The sequence below is a fragment of the Mastomys coucha genome, unplaced genomic scaffold (genome assembly GCF_008632895.1).
Source record: "Mastomys coucha isolate ucsf_1 unplaced genomic scaffold, UCSF_Mcou_1 pScaffold5, whole genome shotgun sequence".
Classification (NCBI taxonomy): Eukaryota; Metazoa; Chordata; class Mammalia; order Rodentia; family Muridae; genus Mastomys; species Mastomys coucha.
Window position 1 is genome coordinate 102,410,933 of NW_022196911.1, and position 26,882 is coordinate 102,437,814.

The following is a 26,882-nucleotide window of genomic DNA, read 5'->3' on the forward strand; positions in this document are numbered from 1 at the left end:
TTTTTGACTCGAGCCAGTCTATTTGGCTGTTTTAGCTGTATGTAATGTAGTACAGCTGGACCGTTGGGAATACTGTTGATTGTAACCCTGTTGGTAAAGAACTGCAGTGAAGAAGAAAGGAGAGTGATCTTTTTTACCCTTTCCTTGATGTAGAGCAAAACTAAACTAAAGTTTGAAGGGTATAGTTTGCATAGTGTTTCTGTACATCTTTTTTGTTTCTTGGGCTTTCTGTGCTCAGTCCCTTTTCCAGCCTGCCATACTTTAGTAAGTAAGTCACAGATGAGGCTTTAGCTCTGCCATGTGTGCAGTCTGCTTGTTTGTTTGCTGTTTTGAGGCAGGGTTTCACTATGGGCCCTGGTTGTCTTAGAATTCACTATGTAGAGCAGGCTGGCTTTGAACTGATAGACATCTACCTGTCTCTGCTTTCTAAGTGCTTGGATTAAAAGTGTGTACCACCATGCTTGTTCTTTTTTTGTTTTGTTTTGTTTTTTGTTTTTCAAGACAGGGTTTCTCTGTATAGCCCTGGCTGTCCTGGAACTCACTGTGTAGACCAGGCTGGCCTCGAACTCAGAAATCCGCCTGCCTCTGCCTCCCAAGTGCTAGGATTAAAGGTGTGCGCCACCACCACCCGGCTCCACCATGCTTGTTCTAAAGTCAGTTCTTAATAAACCTTATTTCACCTAGCCTTTTTCCTTCATTTCTCAATATGTCTGTTCTTTATAAAGCTTTGCTCCTAACTGTAAGTTTGTGTCCAGTAGGAGAATTGAGTCAGTAGTTCCCAACCTATAGGTCACAGTCTCTTTGGGGGTCAAATGACCTTTTCACAGGAGTTACATAGGACCATCAGAAAACACAGATATTTATACTATGCTTCATTACAATAGCAGAATTACAGTTACAAAATAAGAACAAAAATAATTTTGTGGTTGGGAGGGGGTCACCCCAACATAATGAACTGTATTAAAGGGTTCAAGCATTAAGAAGGTTGAAAACCCCTAGGCTATGAAATACAGGGCTGAAGAGATTTCTCCGTGGTTAAAAAATACTTACTGCTCTTTTGGAAGACCCTGGTTTAGTTCCCAGCGTCCTCTTTAAGTGGCTTACAACCACCTGTAACTCCCATCCCAGGAGATTTCAATGTCCTTTGCAAATACAAGATGTATACCATGTACTTAGTGAACCTAAACTCACATAGACAGATAGATACACACTCACTAATAAAGATAAACAAATCATTTTTTACAAAAGGAAATATAAGTAATTTTCCTTTCTAAAGTTAGACATGACCAATGTAAAATAGTTATTTTACATTTTATGTTTATTAATCAGTGGACTTCCATGAAGCTCTGGAATAAGGAATATCAAGGGACACCTTAGATAAGTGCCTAAACACACTGATAAATTTGGTGTATCAAGCTGCCACAAAGAAGGCACATTGGAGTGAGGGATGTGGCTTGTTGTTACAGTGCTTCCCTGGTGTGCTTGAAAGCCTAGATTCAATCCCTGTTGCCATGTAAACTGTGCATGGTAGCAAATACCTGTAATCCCAGTCCTTAGGAAGTGGTAGCAGAAGGTACAGAAATTCAAAGTCGTCTATGGCCTCAAAAGACCAAGATAGGAACTTTACTGTGAATGGTCCCTCTCCTCAGAAAAGCATCAGCTAAAGATGAACAAAGAGGCTCCTCCTACCTAATTTTGTGACCCTGTTTCTCTTCTTGGGTTTAACTTTGAGTTGTGTTTTTTGCAGAATGCCTGGTTTCGGAAATCTCGCTTCAAAGGAGGGAAAGGCAAAAAGCTGAACATTGGTGGAGGAGGCTTGGGCTATAGAGAGCGGCCTGGGCTGGGCTCCGAGAACTCGGTGAGTCCATAGCACAGCAGTACTCTAGGGATAGGCCCTATTGTCTTAAATTATGGTGATTTGCTGTACCTGAAAGCCTCACGAGCATGTGTATTTGATGTGCTGATAGGAGTCAGTGTGGTGCTGTTTCTTACAATGAAACTGCTATGGGAGAAGCGTGTGCGTACTTGGCTGACTAGGCTTGCCCAGGAAGTTAGTCTAGCTTTAATGGATCTCAAATTGCAATATCCTACTGACAAGGGATCCAGCTGGTTATATATGTACATAATTTGCCCCACGTGATTGGTTTGGTATGGTGTGGGTTTTTTGTTATTGTTTTGGCCTTTTTTGGTTGGTTGGTTGGTTGGGTTTTAGAGACAGGCCTTTGCCATCCTGGAACTTGCTCTGTAGATGAGGCTGGCTGGCCTCAGAGACCTATCTGCCTCTGCTTCCTAGGTGCTGGGATTAAAGGCGTGTGCCACCACTGCTTGGCTTGCAGTAATCTGTTTTTAAAAGCCTCTGTATACTGGCCTAGAATCTGTTGTTTGGGAAACATTAAGAGGATCACTTAGGTAGAACTATACTCAAAGTCTCTACACAGAAAATTTTAGTTAGAAGGATTTGAGAAGATATAGGTGGTCTCACAAATCACGTAAAGCACTCACTGGCTGGCCTCTTCATTGTCTTAGCAATTCTTAAAGCTAGGAACAAAGCTGTAGGTATGCTTGGATGGAGGATTAGTGTTATTTTGGCATCATTGGATAAGCAGTTTTCCTCATATCACGGTGATGTTGATTGTGGAAATATTAATGATTTATGGAAATTATTAAGCACTTTAAATAAGCTGCAGCCATTCCAAATACTTCAATTTTAGCCAATGTAAATGAGTACAGTTAATAAAAGTTAAAAGTTACACATTGGCAAAACTTGAATTAGAGATTCATCTCTTTAAATGGTGTCCCTTCAGATCCTCTAAGGCTACATTGTGCTGTGTTACTGGTCTTTTCACCTTTAACATTTTTACTTAATAGAATGTTGATATAATGTGCACTCATATCATTGATATAGTATATAATCATATACTATACAGACATTAAACAGTTGCATTTTGATCATTGGGGTTGGTTCCCAGAAGTAAATGTACTAGGTTGAGGGACTTAAGCATTTTTAAATACCTCTTTATTATTGTACCTTTTCTCACAAATGAAGTAACTTCTAAAAACACCCGGTGCCTGCTATGGCCCTGGACCCAGGGTTTCAGTGTGATAGGACTGCTGCTGCAATTGCTTCTCTAATAAGTATGCTTATTTTTTTTAGGACCGAGGAAATAATAACAATGTAATGAGCAATTATGAAGCCTACAAGCCCTCCACAGGAGCCATGGGAGATAGGCTGACAGCAATGAAAGCAGCTTTTCAGGTCTGAAATAAATACTCCGTTTTAAAAGCTTTCAAGATGGGGCTAGAGAGATGGTTCAGTGGTTAAGAGAACTTGTATTCTTGCAAAGGTTTGTTTTCTTTAGCACTCACATAGCAGTTTACAGCCATCTTTGATTCAGTTCCTGGGAATCTGGCACCCTCTTGTGGCCTGCAGTTACACATGCATATGCCATACATGCATACATATACACAGGCAAAAAAAACCCACTATGACACTTATAATTAAAATAAACCTTTAAAAAAACCCTTTCAACAGTAACTCTTGGAAGGGTGAGGAAACCTTCCTGAGAAGATAGCTAAGTCTGTAAGCTTCTGCTAGGTTTAGAACCTTCTGTTTACTTGAATTTCATATATAGGCAGTAACAGTATTATTCTGCCTGGATATGCAAGTGGAGTTTCTGTATATTTTATCAGTAACAATTACTTGTATACTGAAGTTTGTTAAAGTGATTCCTGGTGTCTTTTTCTTTCAGTCCCAGTACAAGAGTCACTTTGTTGCAGCCAGTTTAAGTAATCAGAAGGCCGGAACCTCTACTGCTGGGGCAAGTGGATGGACTAGTGCAGGAAGCTTAAATTCTGTTCCAACTAATTCAGCACAGCAGGGCCATAACAGTCCTGACAACCCCATCACCAGTTCTACTAAGAACATCCCAGGCTTCAACAACTCTGGGAATATCAGTAGTGCCCCAGTGACCTACCCTTCTATTGGAGCCCAAGGAGTCAACAACACAGCTTCGGGGAGTAACAGCCGTGAAGGGATTGGGGGTGGCAATGGGAAGAGAGAGAGATATACTGAGAACCGAGGTGGTGGCCGTCATAGCCATGGAGATGGTGGCAATCGGCATGGAGATGGTGGCCGCCATGGAGATGGATACCGTTATCCAGAAAGTGGTAGCCGTCATACTGATGGGCACCGACATGGAGAGACCAGGCACGGAGGAAGTGCCGGCAGACATGGAGAGAGCCGGGGTGCAAATGATGGCAGGAATGGAGAAAGCAGGAAAGAAGGTTTTAATCGTGAAAACAAGATGGACCCCAAAGTGGATAGCAGCAGGATGGACAAAGTGGACAGCAAGACAGACAAGACACCCGATGGCTTTGCTGTTCCAGAGCCACCCAAACGCAAGAAAAGCCGATGGGATAGTTAGAGGTTATGTGAAAATCAACGTGGTCAGTTGTCTTTAATTTTATTTTTAGAAAGATTTTGGTAATGAGGTGTCTCAGGGCTGGGTTGGGGTCCAAGATATATAGACCCCCTGCCCTTGGTGGAGAAGTAGAGCGTGGAGATATTATACCTTCATCTGGTGTTCATTCAGATGTTTTCTTGGGAACCTGAGTTGGCCCTGGAAAGCAGAGCTGGGAAGCTTTTGTTGGCTCTGAGTGAGTTTTTAAGGAGGGTAAGTAGAAGAAACTTGGGGAGAAGGGGCCTTTTAGGTCACAAAAACTCACTCTAGGTTTATAATAGCTTATATTTTTTACTAAAATGTCACCTTATAAACATCTATAAATCGGATTTTTTTTTCTTAGCTGTGGGCAGGCAGTCCCATTTTTTGGAGTTGGCTTCTGCAAACTCAACTTGTGCCCTGTTTGGGATGCATGGGAAGCAGCGGTGCTTTCAGATGTTTGCAGGGGAGATGCCTGAGCACTCAGGTTCCCCAGACTCTCTCCAGCCCTGAGACATGTAGGGAAGACAGCCAGCCTTCCAGACACGGGCTCTGAAATCCTAAGCCATTAGGACTGAAGGAAGGATTCCAGGATAATCCAGGCCTTGGAGTACTGCTAAATTTACCATTTAAAACCAACCCAACAGTAGCTTTCAAAGTGTCTATTTCATTGTTTTTTTTTTAAAACTTGCCCTAATAGTAGAAAGTCTTCTGCTGAAATGATTTTGATTTTTGTTCTATCTTGTTTATAAAAGGAAAAGAAATATACAAACTTTGAATTTTGTGATTTTTGTGAAGGTTTCTTTAAGATGTGCATTCCCTCTCTGCTTGCTCGATAGTAAATGTCTTACTACTGGGACCTGAGAGCTGTTGTTTCTACCATACGAGTTAGTTGCTACATATTAAATTATGGCTTGGAACAGTACACAGCCCATGATGTGAAATGTGGGGAAGTGCTTGCTTATTAATTAAACTATCAGAAAAGTTACCTCTTCTTTTATCTTTTTATTCAAATACTGGGAAAGGGTGGGAGAATTCAGAAGGAACCACATGCTTAACACTATGGCTACAACAAAGGCCGCAACCTGAGTTCCCCTGAAGGCTTATAAAAGAGATCTGTTCCTGTCCCAAGCCAAGATTGCCAGTCTATCATGATGAAGTAGTATTTCCTCAGTGCTTTCATGGTAATCCTCTGCAGCAGCTCTTCCAATCCTATGAGTACCAACTGGTACCGTACCACACCTCCCTTTCTAGTCTTTAGTCTCCATACAACTCTGCTCACTTCCGCTTGTGTTTTTTCTTCTGTTCCTTTCGTTGTTGTGCTCTCTGGTCCTTCTTCATCCGAGAGTCCACTACCTTGAAATGACCTCTGACCCCAGCTGGCCTCCGGACCTTACGGCCTACACCTTTTTTGGCTACAACATAGGTGACCTGGCGTTTCTCCTTGCCAAGTCCAGCCTTCTTGTAGAGACTATAAAAGAAAGAAACAGATTAAAAGGTTTGCTCCCTAGAACTCTCCCAGTTTAACCCAGTGTCCTTGTTGACTATTCTTTGCCAAATCACCTTCGCAGCTGTGCCACCTTTTCTCGTTCTGAAATGTCCACTGTGTTCACCACAGCTTCTGCCTTCTTTTTGGTCTGCTCCAGCTTCTTCAGCATCTGGGAGGAAGCATAGCATCAGTTATTCTCTATACCTTTCTCCACAACTCTCAACCTCAGGCAACCACAGCCACTTACCCTCCGTTTCTTTCTGGCCTTGGCCTCAGCTACTTTCTTGATGGGCCGTGCATTGATTTCTCGCCAGCGTTTCCGGTAGTGTTCCACCTCCTTCTTATCAATAGGCAGCTGGCATATCCGATGCTGCTTCTCTTCCTGCACAAACCATTCTGGAAGTTCTCCCTCCTCTTCATTAAAAGCATACCTGAGTAGAGAGAATACCAGGCCAATAATCATCTGTTGTTACTCTTTAGGAAGAAAACCTGGCCTTAGTGCACTGCACCGGACAGTGTTCTGGCCCCTTACCGGTTAAACGAGTTATCGATGAGGTCTCTCTTTGCCTTTTTGGAAGAGGCAATAACAGCACCTAGAGCAAGGCCTTCGGGGTCCAGAATTCGATATTTCCCTAGAGAGGTAAAGACAAAGGTCAAAGCCCAATTCTCATCACTGAGACTTCCACTGGCTTCTCTCTCCACTGTGTACAAACTCCTTACCTGGATCCTCAATAGGCACTACCTCAAACCCATCCTCATCTGCCTTAGAACCACGGCTTCGCTTCACACCACGGGATACTTTCCAACTGTGGAAGAGACAGATTGTGCTTATTCCACCCCTGCAAGGTGATTCTCTACCTTGCTTCAACTTTCCTCCCACTACTGCCTAATGTAACTGCACAGAAACCCATCAGCTGTATCCACTCACCTATCTTCATCCTCACTACTGCTGCTGTCACTATCTGAGCTGTTGTCTCTGTCCTCCCCTCCAGGGTCAGTGACAGCTTCTGTCCCCAAAACGGCCTCTGTCTCCTTAGGGACGTCATTCTGGCACTGGGAAGATTTCTTCTCAGTCTTCAAGTTAGTGGAGAGTGGAGGTGGATCTGCTGGCTGCTGCTCCTTCCGACGGCTCTTGTACAGCAGCTGTGCCTGACTGATCTCCAGGGCTTCGTCAGCGTCATCCTCCATCCCACTGAAGCCATCCTATGATAGGAAAACCTCAGCATCCCTTCTACTAGGGATGCCATGTCCCATCAGTCTCCCTAGCTCTACCTTGGAGAACCACAAGCTAGCCTGCTCTTCCTGCAGCACCGCCTTTTCTTCTAGTGGTACCAGCAATGGATTCTCTCCTTCTTCTTCCTCTTTATTGTCATCTACTTGAGCAAACCGCAAGCTGTAGTAGACCCAAAGGAAAGAGGTCAAATTCAAGAGACCAAACCAACTTCATAGGCCTTCCTTTGTCCATGCCCACACTAGTTAGTTCTGTCTCAGATGGCAGCCCTTCCTCTCATACAGAGACCCCTTACCATTTCCGTTCCTTCAGATCCGAGTGTGCCCTGACTCCTGCCAACTCTTCTGGATCCAGGTCACTTTCCAGAGAAGTATCATCATCATCATCCTCGGCATCTGACACATAGATGTCATCCCTTGGCAGGTCAGATAGAAAGGTGTCTGCAGCGTTCATGTCTCCTTGTGTTACTTTCTCTAACAACTGAAGTTCAACAGGAATAGATTCAAGTACTTAGGCAGCATCTTCCCAAGCCCACTAACTTAGGTCATCCTCAGTAACATCAGTAAGAAAGAACACCGGCAAATACGAGCCCCTACACAGTAGCTGTGACCCAGGAAGTAACCAGCCTGTCTAAAACGTCCAGGGCACTGTATATATACCAACTAGTTTACAAAAAAACCTTCAAAAGCCACCTGACATGCAGAATTCACATTTGTGTATTTTGATCCCTAGTAAAGGAGCACTAGACAGCATATATCAAACTGAACTGGTTGATTTCAACTACTCTTAGAACCTCAAAACCTATTCTCATGGTGGACAGAGTTGCTATTAGAGTATCACAACATTCTGGGGCTAATGCTCAACTATTTTTTTTTTTTAATATTTATTTTATTTATGGTTGTACAGATATCCACGAGCAATCATGTGTGTGGCTGCTGGGAATTGAATTCAGGACCTCTGCCGGCCCCACTCGCTCTGGCTCGCTCTGGCTTGCTCCAGCGTAATTCACTGTAGCTGTCTTCAGGCGCACCAGAAGAGGGCGTCAGATCTCATTACGGGTGGTTGTGAGCCACCATGTGGTTGCTGGGATCCGAACTCAGGACCTTCGGAAGAGCAGTCAGTGCTCTTACCCGCTGAGCCACCTCCTCAACTATTTTTTTAACTCCCCATAAAACTTTCAGTGGATATGGTGCATTCTTATTTAACAAATGAAAAAAACAGACTAAGTTACATAATTCAAGGGGAATTGGCACTAAATTGTTCCTGCTCTGTTGCCTCTCCTTTGTCATAAAGGTGACCATGCCATTTCATCACAAAAGCTCATTTTGCTGTGAGATTGCTTTGAAAAGCATGTTCTTCAGCAGCCCAAAGCAAGGTGCTCATTAGACCCAGTGAAGTAAAGTCAATTGTGCCCCCTTAGTAGCCCAGGCACTACAACTTTATCTACTGTAACGTGAGCTCTTGGCCTTAATACTCTAGCTTCTAGACCTTCCTGATCTCATCATCTTAGATGTGTTTGTGTGTAGTATTTTGGAGTCAGAGGGCACTCATTTTCTCCTCTAGTATTATTATAGTGAACACTCAATACATTTAACCCAATGCTTCCCCTCACCTCCAAGCCCTGAAACTGATCGCCCAGCCCTCCCTTACCTGCTGACCACGGATGGTACACAGGGAGAACATGCCTGTCTCCCCCTCGTCTGCAATAGAAACCCCAGGCAGATCCATCTTCAGCTCTACACGCTCCCGCTGCTTCCTCTGCTCACGAAGCAATTTCTTCTTCTTCCTGAAGCAACAGTTGAGGGATTTAACCTGCTTGTCTCCAAAATTTGAGTGTCCTTTACCCTCTCCACATACTCGTCCTCAGACTCCTCACCTCTTTAGTTCTGCCACTTCTTGGGCTTTCATCTCTGCGAGAGTCCGGTTAAGCTGCTCTTCCTCCTCTTTCTCCTCTTCTTCCTCTGAAGCCTGCTTTGTCTCTGCTACTGACTCTTCTTCATCACCTTCTTCTTCTTCTGAGCTGAGGCTGACAAGCCAGGCCAAAGATTTATTTTCCCAGACACTTGGTCCAACCCCCAACCCGCCCTAACCCTGGTTACCTCCTCCTTACCTGATGTCCAGTGCCTTTGCTTGTTCTTTTAGCTTCCTGGCCACATGTCTCCGAAGTTTTGTTCTCCAATTCAGCAGAGACCTGCCCAAGAGATATTATTACTGACTACTATTACTGGCTAATCTTACTATCTCCATCTTGTCCCTCTCTCTTTCTTAAAGTCCACACTCCAGATTTCAGGCCTCAACCATAAACTTACGGTCCCCAGAGTCCTCCATCATATTGCTCTTACACCTGTGTACCTAAGTTCCTTTCGCCCCAGCACTTTGATGTCCTGACAGCATGCTCGAATATCTTCAGTTGTAGCTGGGTGCTGTGCCAACTCTTCATCATCTATTGAGATCTATTTGTGAGGGAAAGGAATAGGATATTGTTCTGGCCATGTTTCCGGGCCTCCCGGATACCCTCACTCTGGGAACTCACTTCGCTGGCCTTGGAGAGGAAGTCAACAGGATTGGCAGCTCGCAAGAAGTCCGTAACTGAGGTTCGGTGATAGAGAGTGAGGTCACCTTCCGCATAGCCTTCAGCCTTAGGAAGGGAAATAATGATTACTAGACAGTTGCTTCCTAGATACAAGTTCTCCCAGTTTCAGGACCCATTTCTCACAATAACAACAAAAATACCTTTGGCTTCTTCTTTGTCACCAACTCAGTAACAGTTTTAGCCTGAACTTCAACCTCCTTAAAGGCAAACTTGGGATCGAAGAATTTAGCATCAACCTTGTCCGGAGCCAGGAACCCTAAAATGAGAAGATAGATTAAAAGTATGCTTTCGCCAGGCGGTGGTGGCACACGCCTTTAATCCCAGCACTTGGGAGGCAAAGGCAGGTGGATTTCTGAGTTCGAGGCCAGCCTGGTCTACAGAGTGAGTTCCAGGACAGCCAGGGCTATCCAGAGAAACCCTGTCTCGAAAAAGCCAAAAAAAAAAAAAGCATGCTTTCATAATTAGAAGGCTATGTCAAGAGGAAGGAGTGATGTCTCACCTTGACAGACTACAAAGATTTCTGCAGATTCATGGCGAGAGGCCTGAGGTTTCGTGGCCTGGACACGGTGGAACAGCTGCTGGAAGATCCACAGCAGAGGCTGATAGTCTCGGGAACGGAAGACTTTTGTGATGAAACAACCACCACGGGCCAAAAAATCACAAGCCAAACGCAGAGCCATCAGAGTTAAGTGAGCTGTGGGACAGAAACAGTCAGGGACCTCTGTAGCCTTAGGTTGTGCCACCTCCACCCTCACCTCCATGCCCACATTCCCTTACCTTGTGAGTAAGCATCATGGACCCAGCTAGCCCCCACATTGGGAGCCCCGTCGTTGAGTACCACATCAACTTTCCAGGTCTTCAATTCCTTCCTCAGGGCCTAATGAAAGTAAAGGGTTTATAGCAATGGAAACAGGAATTACTAAGAACAGAATTCTGGTTCACTCATCCGTCTAGTCACTGACTGAGTGCCCACCGTTGGCAACATCCTGCGCCAGGTACTAGGGATATGACAACAACAAAACATATTTATCTTCACCAAGCTTAGAACTAGTTCCCTGGTAAGAACTTTTCGAAAGATAGATCTCTTATCCTTCCACCAATACACAGTATTATCCCTGCCGGGCATGGTAGCACTCAAGAGACAGAGAGACTATAAGATCAAGGCCAAACTAGGCTATGTACTCAGCAATACATCAGTGTGGGCTCCATAGTTAGAAGCTATCCTGACGTACACAGTTAAGACTCTATCTCAAGGAAAAAAAGGAAAAACAAAAACACTTGATTGTAAGATGGAAATGTATACCAGGATTGTCAGTCTTTTTGGCTATTTGCTGGGAACCATGATAAATTGGGAAGTGTTTCACTCTTAAGAGGCAATGATGCCTGCCTGTACATAAAGGAGGAAGAAGATCTTCCCCCCACCCCCACCCTCCCAGGGTTTCTCTGTGTAACACTGGCTGTCCTGGAACTCACTCTGTAGACCAGGCTGGCCCCCAACTCAGAAATCCACCTGCCTCTGCCTCCCAAGTGCTGGGATTAAAGTCGTGTGCCACCACCTCCTGGCTAAGAAGGAGAGATTTTATTACCTGCCTACAGCGTTCTGTTGTGATATCTTCCTGGAGAGTCACCACATTGGAGAGAGGCTTGATTGGAACCAGGTCCACTCCTGAAGATGGTAAGTCAGTGTATTACAGGGTGGAGGGAGATGTAGGACACAATTAGTACCTTCCCTCCCCCTCCCTCTCCCCCTCCAATACCCAAGAGTCACTCACCTACAATAAGACTGGATATAGGCATAAACTTGGCAGCTACCTGCAGCCTGTGAAAGAGAGAGATTTAAATATCGTTCATCCCTTGGCAATGTGACTTCTCACCCCCTTAAGGGGCACCTATTAAGTGTAGGGACCATATGTCTATGCATACATTCAAGTAGCACCCTGCTGGGCATGGCAACACAGAGCTGCATTGACAGCTACTGAGGAGGGCAAGAGACTAAGGTCTTGTTCTACTGCCCTTGTAGCACTGGAGTTTAGCTGGAAAAATAAAACATTTACTTCTATTCTGCCTGGGTTTTTTTCTTCTTTCCTTTTTTTTTTTTTTTTTTTTTTTTTTGGTTTTTTGAGACAGGGTTTCTCTGGGTAGCCCTAGCTGTCCTGGAACTCAGAAATCTGCCTGCCTCTACCTACCAAGTGTTGGGATTAAAGGCGTGTGCCACCACTGCCCGGCTTGCCTGTTTTCAAATTGTACACATCGGTAGTATTGGAATAAAGTAGTGTTTTTATTTTTTTTATTTTTTTGTTTTTGTTTTTGTTTGTGTTTGTTTTTGTTTTTTTTCGAGACAGCTTTGGCTGTCCTGGAACTCACTCTATAGCCCAGGCTGGCCTCGAACTCAGAAATCCGCCTGCCTCTGCCTCCCAAGTGCTGGGATTAAAGGTGTGCGCCACCACCGCCCGGCATAAAGTAGTGTTTTTAAACTAGAGGGGAGTGGGGGAGATTAAGAGATTGAGATTGATTGACTGATTAATATCAAAAGTTCAAAAGGCCATCCTTGGCAATTTTTCAGAGTCCATGTCTCAATTAAAGCAATTGGGAATATAACTCGGTGATGGAGCGGCTGCCTAGCATGAGTTAAGTCCTTAGGTTCAGTCCCACAAGAGAGAAAAATGACGCTGCCTTCCAAATTTTAAGAGAGACACATGCTATGGAATGTCTAACCTCCCCCAAAAGCAACTCAAATCCCACCAGTGCCAGGAACGTGTCATCAAGAGCAGCCCCTGCCAAATGTTACCATCCTCCAGGGGCAGCACACAGATCCAGCAAGGCCCGGGCTTTCTGCAGGAACTGAAATCGGCGATTGAGCTGGATCAGTTTGAAGGCAGAGCGCGAACGATAACCTGGGCCGTAGGGAGTGGGTGATTAAAACAATAACATCTACGGAGGCCTTTTCTAGGAGGACTTCCACACCCTCACAACCCCTTAACCCCCCTCGAAAGAAAAGGAACTCAGTATTAGAAGGGAAGACTGATACGTGGTTCCGCAGCGCGACCACTCACCGGTCTCCTTGGCCAAGTGATAGAACTTGTCCCGCCGGCTCTTGCCTACTTTGCCTTTCTTGCCCATGGCGGGATGGGGTAGTATCACTCACTCTGGGGAGAAAGAAAAAGTTGAGAACACCTTTCCGAGCACTGGATTTCGCTTCGGCTCCTCAGGTGGCGGAGCAATCACTTACCGGGACGGTAGACAGCCCTAAACTCTGCAGGTTTTCAACACTTTAGGAAGCAGCACATGTACGCAGCAATCGCACTTCCGCTTCCGCTCGCGTTTCCTACGTCCCTGCCGTCATGATTTCCGCCATTTTGAGTGTGGCCAAAAACTTTGTGTGAGCGAGTCTTACAAGTTAAAAGTAGAGGCTAGGAAGTAGAGTACAATAACTAGCATCCTAGACTCTGGGAAGCATCAACCAGAAGTTTTACATCTCCTCACAAAACTACTGACCTCCAGTAGCGTCTCGACTATTAGAGCCTCTAGTATTGTCCCGCCACACACTCCGCCCATTGACCCGGAACTGTTCTCGGTGGTGACCCAGGTCGCACGCTTTCGCCTCCGCGCCTGCGCGATAGGGTGACTTGGATGCCGGCGGTCCCTGCCGAAAGAGGGAAGATGGCGCTTGATGGGCCAGAGCAGGTAAGGCTTCTGCCGCGGCGGCAGGGCGGCATCCAAGCTGAGTGCGGAGTGCACAAAATCTGAAGTGAGGGGTGGCCACGAGTAAGAGGGTCGAGTTGATCAGGGGTGGGTGGCTCACGTCAGGCTAGACCCCTGCCTGGGACTGGATCTGCTGTGTCAGCGCCGCCCTGAGGTAAGCAGGACAGGAGTGGGTAGAAACTGAATGAAGAGCTGGCAAGCCGGAATGGCTTGGCGTGGGACCTGCACTCGGTCCCTCCGTTCTGGCTTTGTCTGTAGTAGTTATACCTTGGGAGTGCACCGCTCTTGCCACAGAGCAAGGCGCTCTGTGGGTATATGGCCCCCTGAGCCTCCTAAAAGTCTTCGAAGGTAGGCGGTTGTTGCATCCTGCCAGTGGATTCAAAAGTGAAGGATTAGAACCAAGCACTGAGCCTCCGAAGTTCAAACACACAGACCTCACCCATCGAAACACCAGTTTCTGAGGAAAAGGGAAAAGGCCTTTTCCTGGCCTTGTTCCTTAAGCTATATGGTAAAGTGCCCTGAAAACACTTTGACTTTGTCCCTTAGTAGCGTACGCCTTGTTTAACAATTACTCTTGTCTTCAGATGGAACTGGAAGAGGGGAAGGCCGGCAGTGGACTCCGTCAGTATTACCTGTCCAAGATTGAAGAGCTCCAAGTGAGTACAGACGGCAGGGGGAGCTAGTCCAGGATGAGAGCTGGCAGGTGCAGATTTCTCCATGTCCTTTATCCACTGGGAGTGCAGCAGAGAGTTCTTTTCCAGTGTTCTTAGTTTGTCGCTCTTTGGTTGTTTGTTGATTGATTATGTGTCTATGTATAGATGCCTGCGTATGCTTCTGCGTACCACGTGGATACAGGTGCCTGTGCAGGGCAGGGTAGAAGAGGGCAGTGGATCCCTCTTGAGGTACAGATAGTGCTGAGAACTAAACCCAGGCCCTCTGCAAAAGCAGTTAGACCCTCTTAATTGCTGAGCCATCTCTCCAGCTCCTTCTTGGTAGCTAGGAAGTAACAAGCAGTGTCAGGTATACCGATAATCTCTTTGATGGGAATGGTATTTAGTTAGAGTTTTTGCCTGTGCGCTTGCTTGCTTGCTTGCTTTTCCGAGTTTTTCATTTTATTTTATGTGTTTGGGTGTTTGGCTTGCATCTAATGTCTGTGCCATACATTTGCCTGTGAAGGCCAGATGACAGTGTAGGAACCCCTGGAAATGGAGTTCCAGAAGTCTGTGAGCACCCTATGGGTGCTGGGAGTCAAACGCAGGCTCTCGAGAAGAGCAGGGGGTACTTTAACCACTGAACCCCCTCTTCAGGCCCAAGAGTCAAATATTCCACCTGTAATCCTGCCACTCCAGAGGCTGATGCAGTGGTAGTGTTTTGAGCTTGAAGCCAGTCTGGATTACATAAAACCCTGTCTGGAAAACAAAACCACCTGCAGAAGGAGCCAGTAGATGAGGCTGTGAACGGGAATGAGAATGGGCTTGGGAAGGAAGCCGCGGGTGTCTGAACCCCAGGTGCACTTGCAGCTGTTCTGTTTAGTTTACCTTTTCTTCTTTAGACAAATGTCTCACTGTGTACCCCCAACTGACCCCCAACTCCCTATGTAAACCAGGCTGGACTCAATCGCAGAATTCGCCTGCCTCTGCCTCCCAAGTGCTGGGATAAAAGCATGAGCCTCCACACCCAGTGTGGTTTTGTTTATCACTTTTTAAATGAAGCAGGAGAGTGGATGGATGCTGTTGTCTGTCTTTTATTGTCCCGTCTTTGTCTTATTTTTGTTTACTTAATGGATTTATTAAAACAGGATCTCATTGTATAGCCCAGACTGGCCTGGCATTCTCCAGCTCCCAGCCTCAGCCTCCTTGGGGATGGAATTACAAGCCTGTGTCATCAAACTGTTTTTTCTAATTTTACATTTTGAAATCCTTATCATCACCACCACCACCCCTTAGATAGGTGTTTCTAAGTACATAAATAGGACCTATTCGGTCTCTATAATGTTACCTGTGTGTATGTGCTCACTTGGTATTGGATAACCAAATGGGGGAGTTCTTCCTTGGGGAAGTCTATTTGTCCTCCTCTCAGCATTCCTCAGTAGCCCATAATTCTTTGTCTACAATTGAGGCCCCATGAATGAACTTCTCCCTTTCCATGTTAGCAAGTGTGTCCGTTGGTGTCATCAGTGTTCAGGACTTATATAATTTAAGCAGCCATGTTGATGAGCCTTCATGAGTATAGCCTCTCTGACATCACGAAGAGATAGTCTCCCAGCAAACTTGTTTCTCTGGCTCTTCGGATCTTTCTGCCCCCTCTTCCAAAATGAACTCGGGGCCTTAGGTGTAGGAGTTGTATTGTACATGTATCAGTTGGGACCAGGCACCGCTCATTTGATCAGTTGTGGTTGTCTGTAATTATCTCCATTTGTTGCCAAGAGAAGTTTCTTGAGAAGGGATTAGAACTCCATTTATCTGTACTGGATATACTGCGGTTAGGGATTATGCAGATACAGTAAAGTGGTGATTGTAGGTTCTTCAAGCTCCATAACTTACCTAGCCCAGGGTAGTTGCCTATGTTTCTAGTACCAGGTGTGGTTTTCCTCCTGTTAAGCAGGCTGCAAGTCCAATTTGAGAACTGTTGGGTGCCACCACCATAATTGTTGTGGTTCCTAGGCATCACGGCTGAGTGGAACTGTTGTTGCTTCCTCTTTGGAAGCTTGTGTAGAGCCTTAGGGATAAGGCTTTCGGTTAGAGCCAAATCAAGTATTCAGGATCCTGTGTTTGAAGTGCACAATGCCTTCAGCAATGGAGTTGGTGACTTACTCCACAGGGGAGGTGTGGGCACCAAGTGCCTCAGAAATAGCCTGTGTTTTAGGAGTCTCTTGAGTGACTCTGACCAACAACTCAAAAGATGGCTTCTTAGACTGGTGGGTTTTTACTAACTAGTCCTGAGTGGAGCATTATCAATCCACATTGAAAAATTGCATTTAGCTATATGTATATCCACAGCTTATATGCATTATATATTATGTAGATAATAATGCCTTGATGACTTTTTCAAACGTCCTTACTATCTCTTTTTTGTTCGTTTTTTTGATTTTTGAGATGAGGTTTCTCTGTGTAGCCCTGGCTGTCCTGGAACTCACTCTGTAGACCAGGCTTGCCTCGAACTCAGAAATCCACCTGCCTCTGCCTCCTGAGTGCTGGACTGAAGTGCTGGCATGCACCATCACTGCCCGAAGCCATCCTTACTGTCTCATCTTGCTCTTTCCTCCCGTATTTATCTTCTTCCTGTTCTCTAAAGTTCCCTCCGTTCTCATTTTCCTTACAAATCAATACACCCCTCTGTTACACACATTTACACACACACCATGGTTTGTGTGTTGCTTCCTGGTTTCTGCAGTCACTCCAGGCTGTATATACACATCAAAAGACATGGAGCCGGAACTGACTTACTTTTAACTCAAAGCAATTGGGCTAGAACTCAGGCTTCTCACTACCATGTTACCTGTCCAGAAGCAAAACATAGTTTCTCTCCATTAGATTTTGTTCTTCCTGGACCAGTGGTAGTGGGCCTTTGTGATACCTGCCTAGGGCTCCTTAGGACATTTTTTTTTTTTTGTAAATTTATTTTATTTATATGAATACATTGTAGCTATAGTCAGACACACCAGAAGAGGGCATCAGATCCTGTTACATCATGTGGTTGCTGGGAATTGAACTCAGGACCTCTGGAAGAGCAGTCAGTGCTCTTACCGGCTAAGCCATCTCTCCAGCCCCTCCTTAGGAAATCTTAAAGGGGACAGGACAGGGCTTTCAGATACTGCTGGAGACGCTAAAGAAGCAACTTAACCCTGCCTTTAAGAGTCTCAGCCAAGATCCAGTTTCCTACAGGCTTTTGACTTTGAGTAATGGGATTTGTCTCTTGTCTCCACAGTTGATTGTAAATGATAAGAGCCAGAATCTCCGGAGATTGCAGGCACAGAGGAATGAGCTGAACGCAAAAGGTGAGAGGGGAGAATGCAGAAAACTCGGTGTCGGTTTGAGGCAAGGTTTAGGAGTCCCCAACCTTCCATCTTATGCTCAGTCTCTTCTCAGCCCACAGTGATGCTCACTGTTAACTATGTGGCTGTTTCCCATGCACATCTCTTCAAAGCCCTACTGGAAGCCCCTTTCAAGTCTCAAGACTTAAGTTCTTTCTTCCCTTCTAAGTGTTAAAATGGTCCTTAGGTGACTGTTTTTGAACGGTTTAGGGGTTGTTGTTGTTTTTAGTTCGCCTGTTGCGGGAGGAGCTGCAGCTGTTGCAGGAACAGGGCTCCTATGTTGGAGAAGTCGTGAGGGCCATGGATAAGAAAAAAGTGTTGGTCAAGGTAAAAGCAGCATGGCACCAAGGATGGGCCCCTGGCATTCCTTTCTTTGTATGTAGCCTCGCGTGTCATCTTACCCTAGCGCTCCCTCCTTTGTATGTAGCCCTGCATGTCGTCTCACCCCAGCGCTCCCTCCTTTGTATGTAGCCTTGCGTCTCACCCCAGAGCGTCCTTGTGTTAATCCTGTGGGTGGCTCTGCTAGCTATGGAGGAAAATTGTAAGCTCTTATTATTTCTTCAGGTCCATCCTGAGGGCAAGTTTGTTGTTGATGTAGACAAGAACATCGATATCAATGATGTAAGTGTGGCAGGTAATGTTGGTGGGAGTAGTGGCAGCACCACCACCCTGTATCCTGAGACTCCCTCCACTTCCCTCCAGGTGACACCCAATTGTCGGGTTGCTCTAAGAAATGACAGCTACACTCTGCATAAGATCCTACCTAACAAGGTGGACCCTTTGGTGTCACTAATGATGGTGGAAAAGGTGCCAGACTCAACTTATGAGATGATTGGCGGGCTGGACAAGCAGATCAAGGAGATCAAAGAAGTGATCGAGCTGCCTGTGAAGCACCCTGAGCTCTTTGAAGCACTGGGCATTGCACAGCCAAAGGTAACATTAGCCAGCGCTCGGTAGCCCTCCCCACTGAACAGCAGCAGTAAGAGAGATTTCTGGAGTAGTAAGCTAATTTGAATACACAGTCCAGGAGAGATATATCCCTCACCTCAAGCAAGGGATCCAATACAAAGCCCTCACTTGTACATGTTCAATAAGAGTTGGCCCTTTCCCCTAAGTGTAATGTATACTCTCCCTCTAGGGAGTCCTGCTGTATGGACCCCCAGGCACTGGGAAGACATTGTTGGCCCGTGCTGTGGCTCATCATACGGACTGTACCTTTATTCGCGTCTCTGGCTCTGAACTGGTACAGAAATTCATTGGGGAAGGTAACTACGGCTAAGGATGTGGGGGGTGAGTGGAAAGGTAGAGGGTGGGGTGCACATAGCTCTAATGCCAGGTTGGCCTTTGCACAGGGGCAAGAATGGTGAGGGAACTGTTTGTCATGGCCCGAGAACATGCTCCATCCATCATCTTCATGGACGAGATTGACTCCATTGGCTCTTCACGGCTGGAGGGAGGCTCTGGAGGTGACAGTGAAGTACAGCGCACAATGCTGGAACTGCTCAACCAGCTGGATGGCTTTGAGGCCACCAAGAATATCAAGGTGAGATGGTATAAGCCTTCAGACGAGCCAGAAAAGCGTGAGGTGGCATGCAGGCCTAAGAGCCGTGTAGATAATTCCACTCCTTTTCCCAGGTTATCATGGCTACCAATAGGATTGATATCCTGGACTCTGCCCTGCTTCGTCCTGGGAGGATTGACAGAAAAATTGAATTTCCACCCCCCAATGAGGAGGTCTGTGCTGGAGGTGCCTGGAGGAGCTCTGGCTGTGGAGACCGAGTGCGGGACTTAGGGCTTTCTTTTCTTATCCCTAGGCCCGGCTGGACATTTTGAAAATCCACTCTCGGAAAATGAACTTGACCAGGGGGATCAACCTGAGAAAAATTGCTGAGTTGATGCCTGGAGCTTCGGGGGCTGAAGTAAAGGTAATTGGAGGTTTCAGGGAAGCAGGGCAGTAGCAGGAAGCCTTAGGAGCCAACTCAGTGCGGAGGGGGCCCAGCAGCAGGGTCTCAGCTTCTCTCCCCACATAGGGTGTGTGCACAGAAGCTGGCATGTACGCTCTGCGGGAACGGCGTGTCCACGTTACTCAGGAGGACTTTGAGATGGCGGTGGCCAAGGTATGCGCCTCCACTCGTCTGCCTTTGCTGTGGTGGGCAGGGGTTGAACTTGTGTTCACAGTTCATAAATCCCTGCTCACCATGTATATGCCCTCTCTTCCTCCTCCCTCTCCAGGTCATGCAAAAGGATAGTGAGAAAAATATGTCCATCAAGAAGCTATGGAAGTGAGGGTATGTCCTTTGTGTGGATCCCTCAAATAAAGGTCTGTGCGATAAACTCTGTAACTCCACAGTTTGTTAAATGTGATTGCATTGTTCAATGACCAGGTCTGGGCACTACCAATAAACAAAAAAGATTTATTTGGAATTTTCCAAGTTTGCCAGAAGTGGCATTTGCCAAGCCTTAGGCCCACCCTCTCTAAGACCAACTGCAAAAGGTAACATCAGTCCTCTAGCTTTCCCCTTCCCCTGCAGCACGCAGGCACACGCACACACCCCTACCTTAGCTGGGTTAGAGAACTGGCACATTCCCACCCTCTAGAGATCCTACCTCCCCTGCCCGAGCAGCTCTGGGTGGACAGACCTGTGGCATCCCAGGAGATGATGGCGGCTGCAGCCGCTTGCATAGATTAAGAAAAGAAAGGAAGGAGGCACCAAGTGGGCTCCCTGAAAACCCCATTACCTCTGTACAAAAAGGTGGCTCCCACATAGAAAAACCTGCTCCCCAAATAGTGCAAATACCCAAAGAGAAGGACAAACCAGCAGCAAGGCTGGGCTTGTAGGAATGGCAAAGAACTTTGGTTAGAAAAGCCAGGAAGAGTCTGGGCTGGGCCTCCTCTTCCTTGCCCAGCTCCCCAAAGCCAGCTCTGACACTGGCCCTAGGGTGGAGCCTGTAAACATGCAAACCCAGCAGCCTTTGGTTCGGAAATGTCTGTTACAAAGTTAAAGCACAACCTCCAGCAGTCCTACTTGGGCCTGCCTGCAGGGGGCTGAGGCAGCTCATTGCGAACCCAATTAAAGCCAGCACTAAAAGGTAAGTAATAAGGCTTTGGGGACCAAGCAGTGAGGAATCTAAAACTACATTTATGAAACTAAAGCTGGGGAGTGGAGGGTGACAGGAAACACACCTCACTCCATCCTACATGTCTGCAGCCCAAGCCAGAACCAAGAGGACAGTCTCCTGCCAGGTTCCAGGGCAGGGAAGGAAGGAAGGAAGCAATCCCTGAGCAGTTAGGTCAGGCGGATTCCCAGCACCTGTTCCAGTTCCTGCCTTCGCTGTTGCACCTGAAGAAGAATATGACAAAGCATGCTTCAGGCTTCAGCTTCTCAAGAAAAGCAGGCCAAAATAGCAAAAGCTCACCTTGGCAAAGATGTGCCTCCCCACTGCTTCCTGAGCCCAGGGCTGGTGGTAGAAAGCAGCTCGTCTCTCCTCCTCAGGGTTTCCAATCACATCTGTGATGATCTGTAAAGAGCAAGGGGCAAGGTGTGGCATAATTCCCACCCCTACCTGAGTCAGTCTACCTGGGACATGGGGTAGAAAAAAATTCACCCAGTGTGTTACATGGGATTCCCTTCAAAAACAAGAAGTATACCTTGAGGTCTCGGCGTTGAGAGCGGAGCCATTCCTGGATGAAGTCCTGGGGCTCAGTGCTAAAGCTGAGCATGAAATCCCTCTGGGTCTTTAGCTGGTTGATGGACTCAATGGTCTCATGGATCTGGAGAAGAGGTGCCTCTGTCAAATGTGCTCCAGCCCTAGGTCCTGTCAGTGTGCTGGGTGAAAGTGACAGACCAACTCACCCTCACTCTGACTCCAAAGGACTTACCTTGACGTCAAGAGAGGCAATCTCCTGCTGGTTGGTGGTAGAGGCTAGGAAGTTGCTCATCTGGGCCTTCAGTGGGTCATCAACCTCTACATCAATGTCATAGCAGGCTGTCTTCTTTTGGTCATTAGGATCCACACTGCAGGCAGCACAGGAAAGCATGGGGAAACATGGCTATATACATCCCAACCACCAAGTCTTTCCTAGGAGTAAAGTTTCAGGGTGAATTCTGTTTTTCCAAGAGCCATCTCATTTCTCATCCTTCTATTTACCTAATGACATGATTAATAACAATGGGGTCTGGATGCTGCAGCAATCCAGCCAGCTTCATGGGAATCTCGGAGAAACGGAGTCGGCCACAGCTGAAGATCTGGAAAGAGCATCAAAGGCAGGGTGATGCCTGAGGGCCTGGGGAAGTTGACTATTGCAGGGCCAGTAGACAGCAGCCAAAGATGAGGAAACACTAGGGTTCCGGAGCAGTTGAGCCAAGGGTCGAGAGAACAAGAAGCAGGTAATTCCAGCTGACCTGGCGGAAGTAGCGATTGCAGTTGATGTACTCCCGCTCATGGCCGTCCTGCAGCTGGTTGTGTTTGATGTAAAGCCACAGGGCCTGCATGATGGCTGCCCTGGTCTGTGTGTGCACGCCCAGCAGCCTCGCCAGGCGGGGGTCCAGTTTATACTGTGGTGGCTGGGAATGGACAGAGGGAGTCAAGGATTCTTGTGCAGAAACAGAATGTGAAGGGGTTACAACAATGGTTCTCAACCTTCCTAATCATACCATAAAATCATTTTTCTTACTTCATAACTATAGTTTTGCTACTGTTATGAACTGTAATGTTTATCTGTGTACCAATGGTCTTAGGTAACCCTGTGAAATGTCACTGTCACCTTCCCCAAAGGGTTAAGAACTGCTGAGTTAGAGGACCCTGCACCCCTCCCTGCATGAAACCCTGGCCCCGTTTGTGAGCTTGGACAGCTGTCACCTGATGATCCAGCATGAGCAGAAGGGTGCACTTGACATTGAGATCTCCTGGCCGTTTCACCTGGAAGCCATCTGTTTCCTGCGTGGTGGGCATCCGATGCCACTGTCAGGCGAGAGAACAGCAGAGATCATCACTAGTAGATGGGCTACAACACTCTACCAGCACACTGATGTTATGCTCTGTGTCCCCTGGCAGCTTGTCCCTCCCAGGCTCCAGAACCATTCTTACCTCCACCAGATGGTTGTCAGGCCCATACAGTTCCTTGTCCAACTCAATAACAAGGCTCTTAAAGAATGATGAGAACTTCCTCTTCTGTTTGCTAGGCTGGGAGTGGGAAGAGCTACATAAGATGGGTGTGCTGCTGAATTTATCAATCAGAAGAAACGATTCAATCATGAAGTTCAAGGTCCAGTAGCATTCAAAATTTGGGCAAAGAGGCAGGAAAAGAGCACTGCTTGAACCCCCACTGTAACCAGTGAGGGAGTGAATTCTAAGACATCTGACTGCCATCTACAGGAAACTTGTAGTAACTACAGATGTTCACTCTAGACTAGCACAGTGTGTGTGAGGTCGAGTTTGATCCCCAGCATAGAAATGACAACCCCACCAAGTCTAACCTCTAACTGGATAGATATACCCTTTCCCTAGGCTAGGTCTGGACAGGGTTTCTCTGTGTAGCCCTCCTGGCTGTCCTGAAACTCACTCTGTAGACCAGGCTGGCCTCAAACTCAGAAATCCACCTGCCTCTGCCTCCCAAGTGCTGGGATTAAAGGTGTGTGCCACCACTGCCTGGCTCCAGGCTAGGACTTCTTAAAGAATGCTCATGTCTGTCCACAGTCTAAGTTCACACACACCTTCTCCCCTCCCAACTCTCAACACCTCTTTTCCCAACTCACATCATCCAGAAGTTTTCCCTCTACTCGAAGCTCCCAGGAGGCCACCTTGTCTGCTGCTGGGGTTCCCCCAGGGGTCCCTGCTGTTCCTGCATTATCTCCATCTGCCTTGCTGGGGCTGAATGTATTAGAAATATAGATCCGAAGTTTTCGCTTTTGCTGAAGAGGAAGAACAAGAGGCAGGAGGACTGAGTGAGTAGCCATATGTAGCAAGACACCATTTCAAAGCATGCTAAAGTGAGTATGTGCTCTACTAAAGGACGGCTCCCTGTGTGAGAAGTGCTTCTCGAGCCCAAGCTCATGCCTGGAAAACAAGGCCAGGAAGGAAAAACAGTTTGGGAGAACTTGGGGTAGTGTGTACCGTCAGAGGCTTCTTGATGGCCTCTTGGATCTCCATCCGCTTGCGAGCGATGGTCTGGTCCAGCTTCCTCTCGAAAGCTAAAAGATCCATGTATGCCTGAGACTCTGGGACAAGCTCCCGGATCTGCAGTTTGAGAAATATGATGGCTCATTTCACTAGCCAGTCCTACCATCCTCCCCTCCTTCCCAACTCCAGGACTCCCACCCTGTCCAGCCCGACCCGGGCAGGGCTCCTAACACACTCACTCGCTGAGGTAGAACCTTATCTGCCATCTTCCTCCTCTTTAACCTAGTAGGAAAACAGAAACCCATTTAAGAGGTTAACAGTCCAAACTCGATATCTTCAAAATCCTCTCCCAGACTGCCAAGAGTCTCCTTATGGTCAAGGTAGATTGGACTCGGCACCAGAGGCAAGGTATGAGAAACAGCTTTACCCTCGGCGCTGGGCAGGCATTGGGGGCTGGGCCTGAGGCACAAGCAGGCGTTTTCGGAATGGATCCATCATGGTAGGTGGCATGCCAGGTCGAAGCGGAGCAGCTGTGCCAAATGGGGAACCGGCTGGAGGTCCCACCTGCAAGCCAGCCATGGGCATCCTGCTTCCTGGTGACATGCCAGGTCGCTGGGGAAAGTGGAACAATGGAGGGGCACAAGTCAGTGGCAGAGCCCTACGAGGTCCATAGCCCATACCCTCCATTTCTCTCTCTCAAATGGGGAGGCCAGGAACAAAGGGGAACAGGCGCCTGAGCCCAGCGTGTAAACCACACCTGCCCCGCCCCTGCAACCGCCCTGGCAGCCGTGCCAACAAATGAAGCAGCCAGAGTCCATGAGTGGGAGGAGAGTACCGCTTGCAGAAGGGTGGGCCTGGGGAATTTTTTAGGACTTATCAACACCTTTCCAGCTCCAATATGCTATGTCCTGCCCCCTGGGATCAGCCAGCTTCAAGGTATTTATAGCGTCCTTAGATAGCCCACGAGAGACCCCTTCTTCCTTTCCCCATCCTGAAGGAAACACATTACTTGGGAGACCAAGGGCAATGCATAGTAACCCATGGGAGTCCAGGAGGATATAAAAAGTCTGCTGCCTGGTGGCATGATAGGAAGAAAGGCAGTAGGGATGGCAAGCCCATTAGGCAGTAGCACCCCAGGTGAGCAAGCATAATAGGATGGCCCAGTCATGTCACAACTTGTGGGGATGGCCTCAGGAGAGTATACACACCATCTGGTCACCATCTGGCCCCTAACACAACCTGGACCCACTGTCCCCTCCCCCACTCCACCCCCTACACACACACTCTCTCTCTCTCTCTCTCTCTCTCTCTCTCTCTCTCTCTCTCTCCTATTCCTTATTGCTATGCCCCTATCTCTATGTCAAAAGACCCTCTAAAAAAGAAATTATGGTTCTTGGGTGGCCTATGGGAATGAGAACATCTGGACTCTGCCCATGGTCTCTGCACCACCTGGCAGCCAGGCTGCTGGTTCAACTTAACCCTAGCCATCCCAAGCAGCAGAATAAGACTATCCTGGGATGCAAGGATATAGAGTCAACAACAACAGTGTGGGTGACACAAGCAGCGTCTTGACTTCCCATCCAAGGCCCAGTTTTCCAACATTTCTGGGAGCCCTCTACCTCCCAGCTCCATCCACATAGCTGCTGCCTGAAAGGCCTGTTTGGCAGCTCTGCCTTGCACACACTGTCCCTGGCAGCTTCACAGGGCTGGCCCCAGGGCCCAGGTTATGCAATCAATCAGTTCAACAGACAACCAAGCCAGCCTGGGTGGAGATTCACACTAAGTTAAAGGACCCCCCCCTCCCCGGCACCCACACCCAAGCATCCTGGAGATGAGTCTCTGCAATTCCTTTATCCAGCACTAAGGAGTCAGACTCGTGACTACGAGCAGGGGGGGGTGGGAGGGGGAACCACGACCCAGAGACACAGGAGAGGGGGCAGAAGCAGAGCAGGATGGCAGTGGCAGCTGAGGAGTTAAAAGTGGGAGACCCTGGGACCTTGGGAGTCCTGCCACAAGCCTCTCCTCATCAGGAAGAAATTCATCAAAGCTGCTGAAAGGCAGAAGACAGCCTGTTTCTCAGAGGAAGAGATTATAGAAGGGGGAGGGACAAAAGAAAAACCTCAGGTGGCCACAGCTCTAAGACCCCACCATCACTCCAGACTTGAGGTTTTCCTAGAGTAACTGCAGAAACAATCTGAGATGCTCTGGCTCCCCAAGAGCTCTCCACTGAGGTTCATAAAGTCTGTAGTACAGCTGAGGCCTCCAGGAAATCTCAAAGCAAGGCAGCCCAGGCAGGTCTGGAACAGGCCCCACCCAGACATCTGCTCCAGACTTCTGGGGCTCAGGCTCCAGGCCCCTAGCTCACCCACAGCCTCAGGGGAAGGCTGCTCGCAATTCAAGTCCTATTTTCCTCTAGTCAAGCTCTACACCTGGGCTTTGAAGAGCTAGTAACTCCTACTCAGAAAGAAAACAAAGTCACAGCCACAGATTCTCAGCCTCTCTGCCAGCCTGTCCCACCGTGGGCGTGGGTAGGCCTGCTTAAGTCTCCAGGATACCAGAATGCAGTAACTTCCACTTGGTCAAGCACCAACCCCACATTCTAGGCTTGATTTAAAACTCCAAGAAGACGAGGAAAGTAGGCTAGGCTGATTCTGCCATCTCTGGGTTAAGAATGCAGGGTTCCAGCAACCACATGATGGCTCACATCCTTATCTGTACAGCTACAGTGTACTCATACACATAAAATTACAAGTAAATAAATCTTTAAAAGAATGAATGTAGGGCTTAAGTAAGCATGCTCTGCTCTGCCCCAAAGTCTGCAGCCCTGATCCTTCTTATAGCAGCCTGAACCTAAGAGCCTCATTTGGAGGACATACCCTGACCCTATGAACAGAAGGCACTTTAAACTCTGAGCTGAGTGAACCCAGCAATAATGCACAGTAGGTTTTTTGGTTTGGTTTTGATCATAGTATGTTAAGCCCTTCAGGCTGACTCCAAAACCAGAAAGACCCTCTAGAGGTAGTTAGGCTATCAGTTTATTTCAGCAGGCTCCCCAATATGCTCAGCTTGAACACATAAGTCCTTGCTCTTCCTGCTCACCCCAAGAGCTCTAACCAGGAGCTCCTTTGAACTCAGATCCCAAGTCTTTCTGGGAGTTGGACACCTGGACACGGGAAGAAGCAAGCAGGATCTCCTTCAGACTCAACCAATGTTAACTGGGTTCTCCTTCCCTCCTTTCCCCTGGCCTTCTCTGGAGGAGGAGGAGGAGGAGGAGG

The 26,882-nt window shown here is 47.4% G+C and overlaps 4 protein-coding genes across 11 annotated transcripts in view; 2 read left to right on the plus strand and 2 right to left on the minus strand.

The window, feature by feature from the left end:
• The window catches only part of Ddx42 (DEAD-box helicase 42), a 35,682-nt gene extending 30,318 nt beyond the window's left edge, over window positions 1-5,364 (plus strand). For all 4 annotated transcript variants that reach the window (XM_031350627.1, XM_031350624.1, XM_031350625.1 and 1 more), the window contains 3 exons: window positions 1,748-1,858; window positions 3,155-3,256; window positions 3,750-5,364. In XM_031350627.1, the coding sequence (XP_031206487.1) occupies window positions 1,748-1,858; window positions 3,155-3,256; window positions 3,750-4,424 (888 nt within the window). In that variant the 3' untranslated portion in view covers window positions 4,425-5,364. The remainder of the gene's footprint in view (window positions 1-1,747; window positions 1,859-3,154; window positions 3,257-3,749) is intronic.
• Window positions 5,365-5,429: 65 nt separating this feature from the next.
• Window positions 5,430-13,301, minus strand: Ftsj3 (FtsJ RNA 2'-O-methyltransferase 3). Its single transcript, XM_031350628.1, has 21 exons — window positions 12,982-13,301; window positions 12,806-12,898; window positions 12,541-12,646; window positions 11,525-11,571; window positions 11,339-11,418; window positions 10,530-10,629; window positions 10,252-10,446; window positions 9,893-10,008; window positions 9,693-9,797; window positions 9,512-9,612; window positions 9,270-9,350; window positions 9,036-9,185; window positions 8,810-8,945; window positions 7,455-7,639; window positions 7,201-7,321; window positions 6,857-7,131; window positions 6,649-6,734; window positions 6,461-6,560; window positions 6,176-6,359; window positions 6,003-6,097; window positions 5,430-5,910 (listed from the first exon to the last, which is right to left on the minus strand). The coding sequence occupies exons 2-21, from the start codon at window positions 12,870-12,872 to the stop codon at window positions 5,718-5,720; spliced, it is 2,523 nt and encodes an 840-aa protein (XP_031206488.1). The 5' UTR covers window positions 12,873-12,898; window positions 12,982-13,301; the 3' UTR covers window positions 5,430-5,717.
• Psmc5 (proteasome 26S subunit, ATPase 5) lies at window positions 13,299-22,645 on the plus strand. 3 transcript variants are annotated; one of them, XM_031350637.1, is made up of 13 exons: window positions 13,299-13,436; window positions 14,039-14,110; window positions 17,382-17,451; window positions 17,717-17,814; window positions 18,052-18,108; window positions 18,190-18,420; window positions 18,626-18,752; window positions 18,840-19,030; window positions 19,123-19,221; window positions 19,302-19,412; window positions 19,518-19,604; window positions 19,720-19,807; window positions 22,264-22,645. In XM_031350637.1, exons 1-12 carry the CDS (start codon window positions 13,383-13,385, stop codon window positions 19,771-19,773), a joined length of 1,251 nt encoding a protein of 416 aa, XP_031206497.1. In that variant the 5' UTR covers window positions 13,299-13,382; the 3' UTR covers window positions 19,774-19,807; window positions 22,264-22,645. The 3 variants fall into 3 exon arrangements, with proteins under 3 accessions (XP_031206497.1, XP_031206499.1, XP_031206496.1); XM_031350639.1 differs by having other exon boundaries at window positions 19,720-19,775; XM_031350636.1 differs by lacking the exon at window positions 22,264-22,645 and having other exon boundaries at window positions 13,300-13,436; window positions 19,720-19,829.
• Window positions 19,882-26,882, minus strand: part of Smarcd2 (SWI/SNF related, matrix associated, actin dependent regulator of chromatin, subfamily d, member 2) — a 9,587-nt gene continuing 2,586 nt past the window's right edge. For 2 of the 3 annotated variants that reach the window (XM_031350633.1, XM_031350632.1), the window contains exons 2-13: window positions 24,035-24,219; window positions 23,847-23,889; window positions 23,602-23,724; window positions 23,244-23,399; window positions 22,576-22,671; window positions 22,348-22,449; window positions 21,891-22,052; window positions 21,637-21,734; window positions 21,368-21,503; window positions 21,137-21,259; window positions 20,905-21,006; window positions 19,886-20,828 (exon numbers count right to left, since the gene is read on the minus strand). In XM_031350633.1, coding sequence (XP_031206493.1) covers window positions 20,775-20,828; window positions 20,905-21,006; window positions 21,137-21,259; window positions 21,368-21,503; window positions 21,637-21,734; window positions 21,891-22,052; window positions 22,348-22,449; window positions 22,576-22,671; window positions 23,244-23,399; window positions 23,602-23,724; window positions 23,847-23,889; window positions 24,035-24,210 — 1,371 coding nt within the window. In that variant the 5' untranslated portion in view covers window positions 24,211-24,219 and the 3' untranslated portion in view covers window positions 19,886-20,774. Of the gene's footprint in view, window positions 20,829-20,904; window positions 21,007-21,136; window positions 21,260-21,367; window positions 21,504-21,636; window positions 21,735-21,890; window positions 22,053-22,347; window positions 22,450-22,575; window positions 22,672-23,243; window positions 23,400-23,601; window positions 23,725-23,846; window positions 23,890-24,034; window positions 24,220-26,882 lie in introns of all 3 variants that reach the window. The other variant, XM_031350631.1, reaches the window with a different exon arrangement.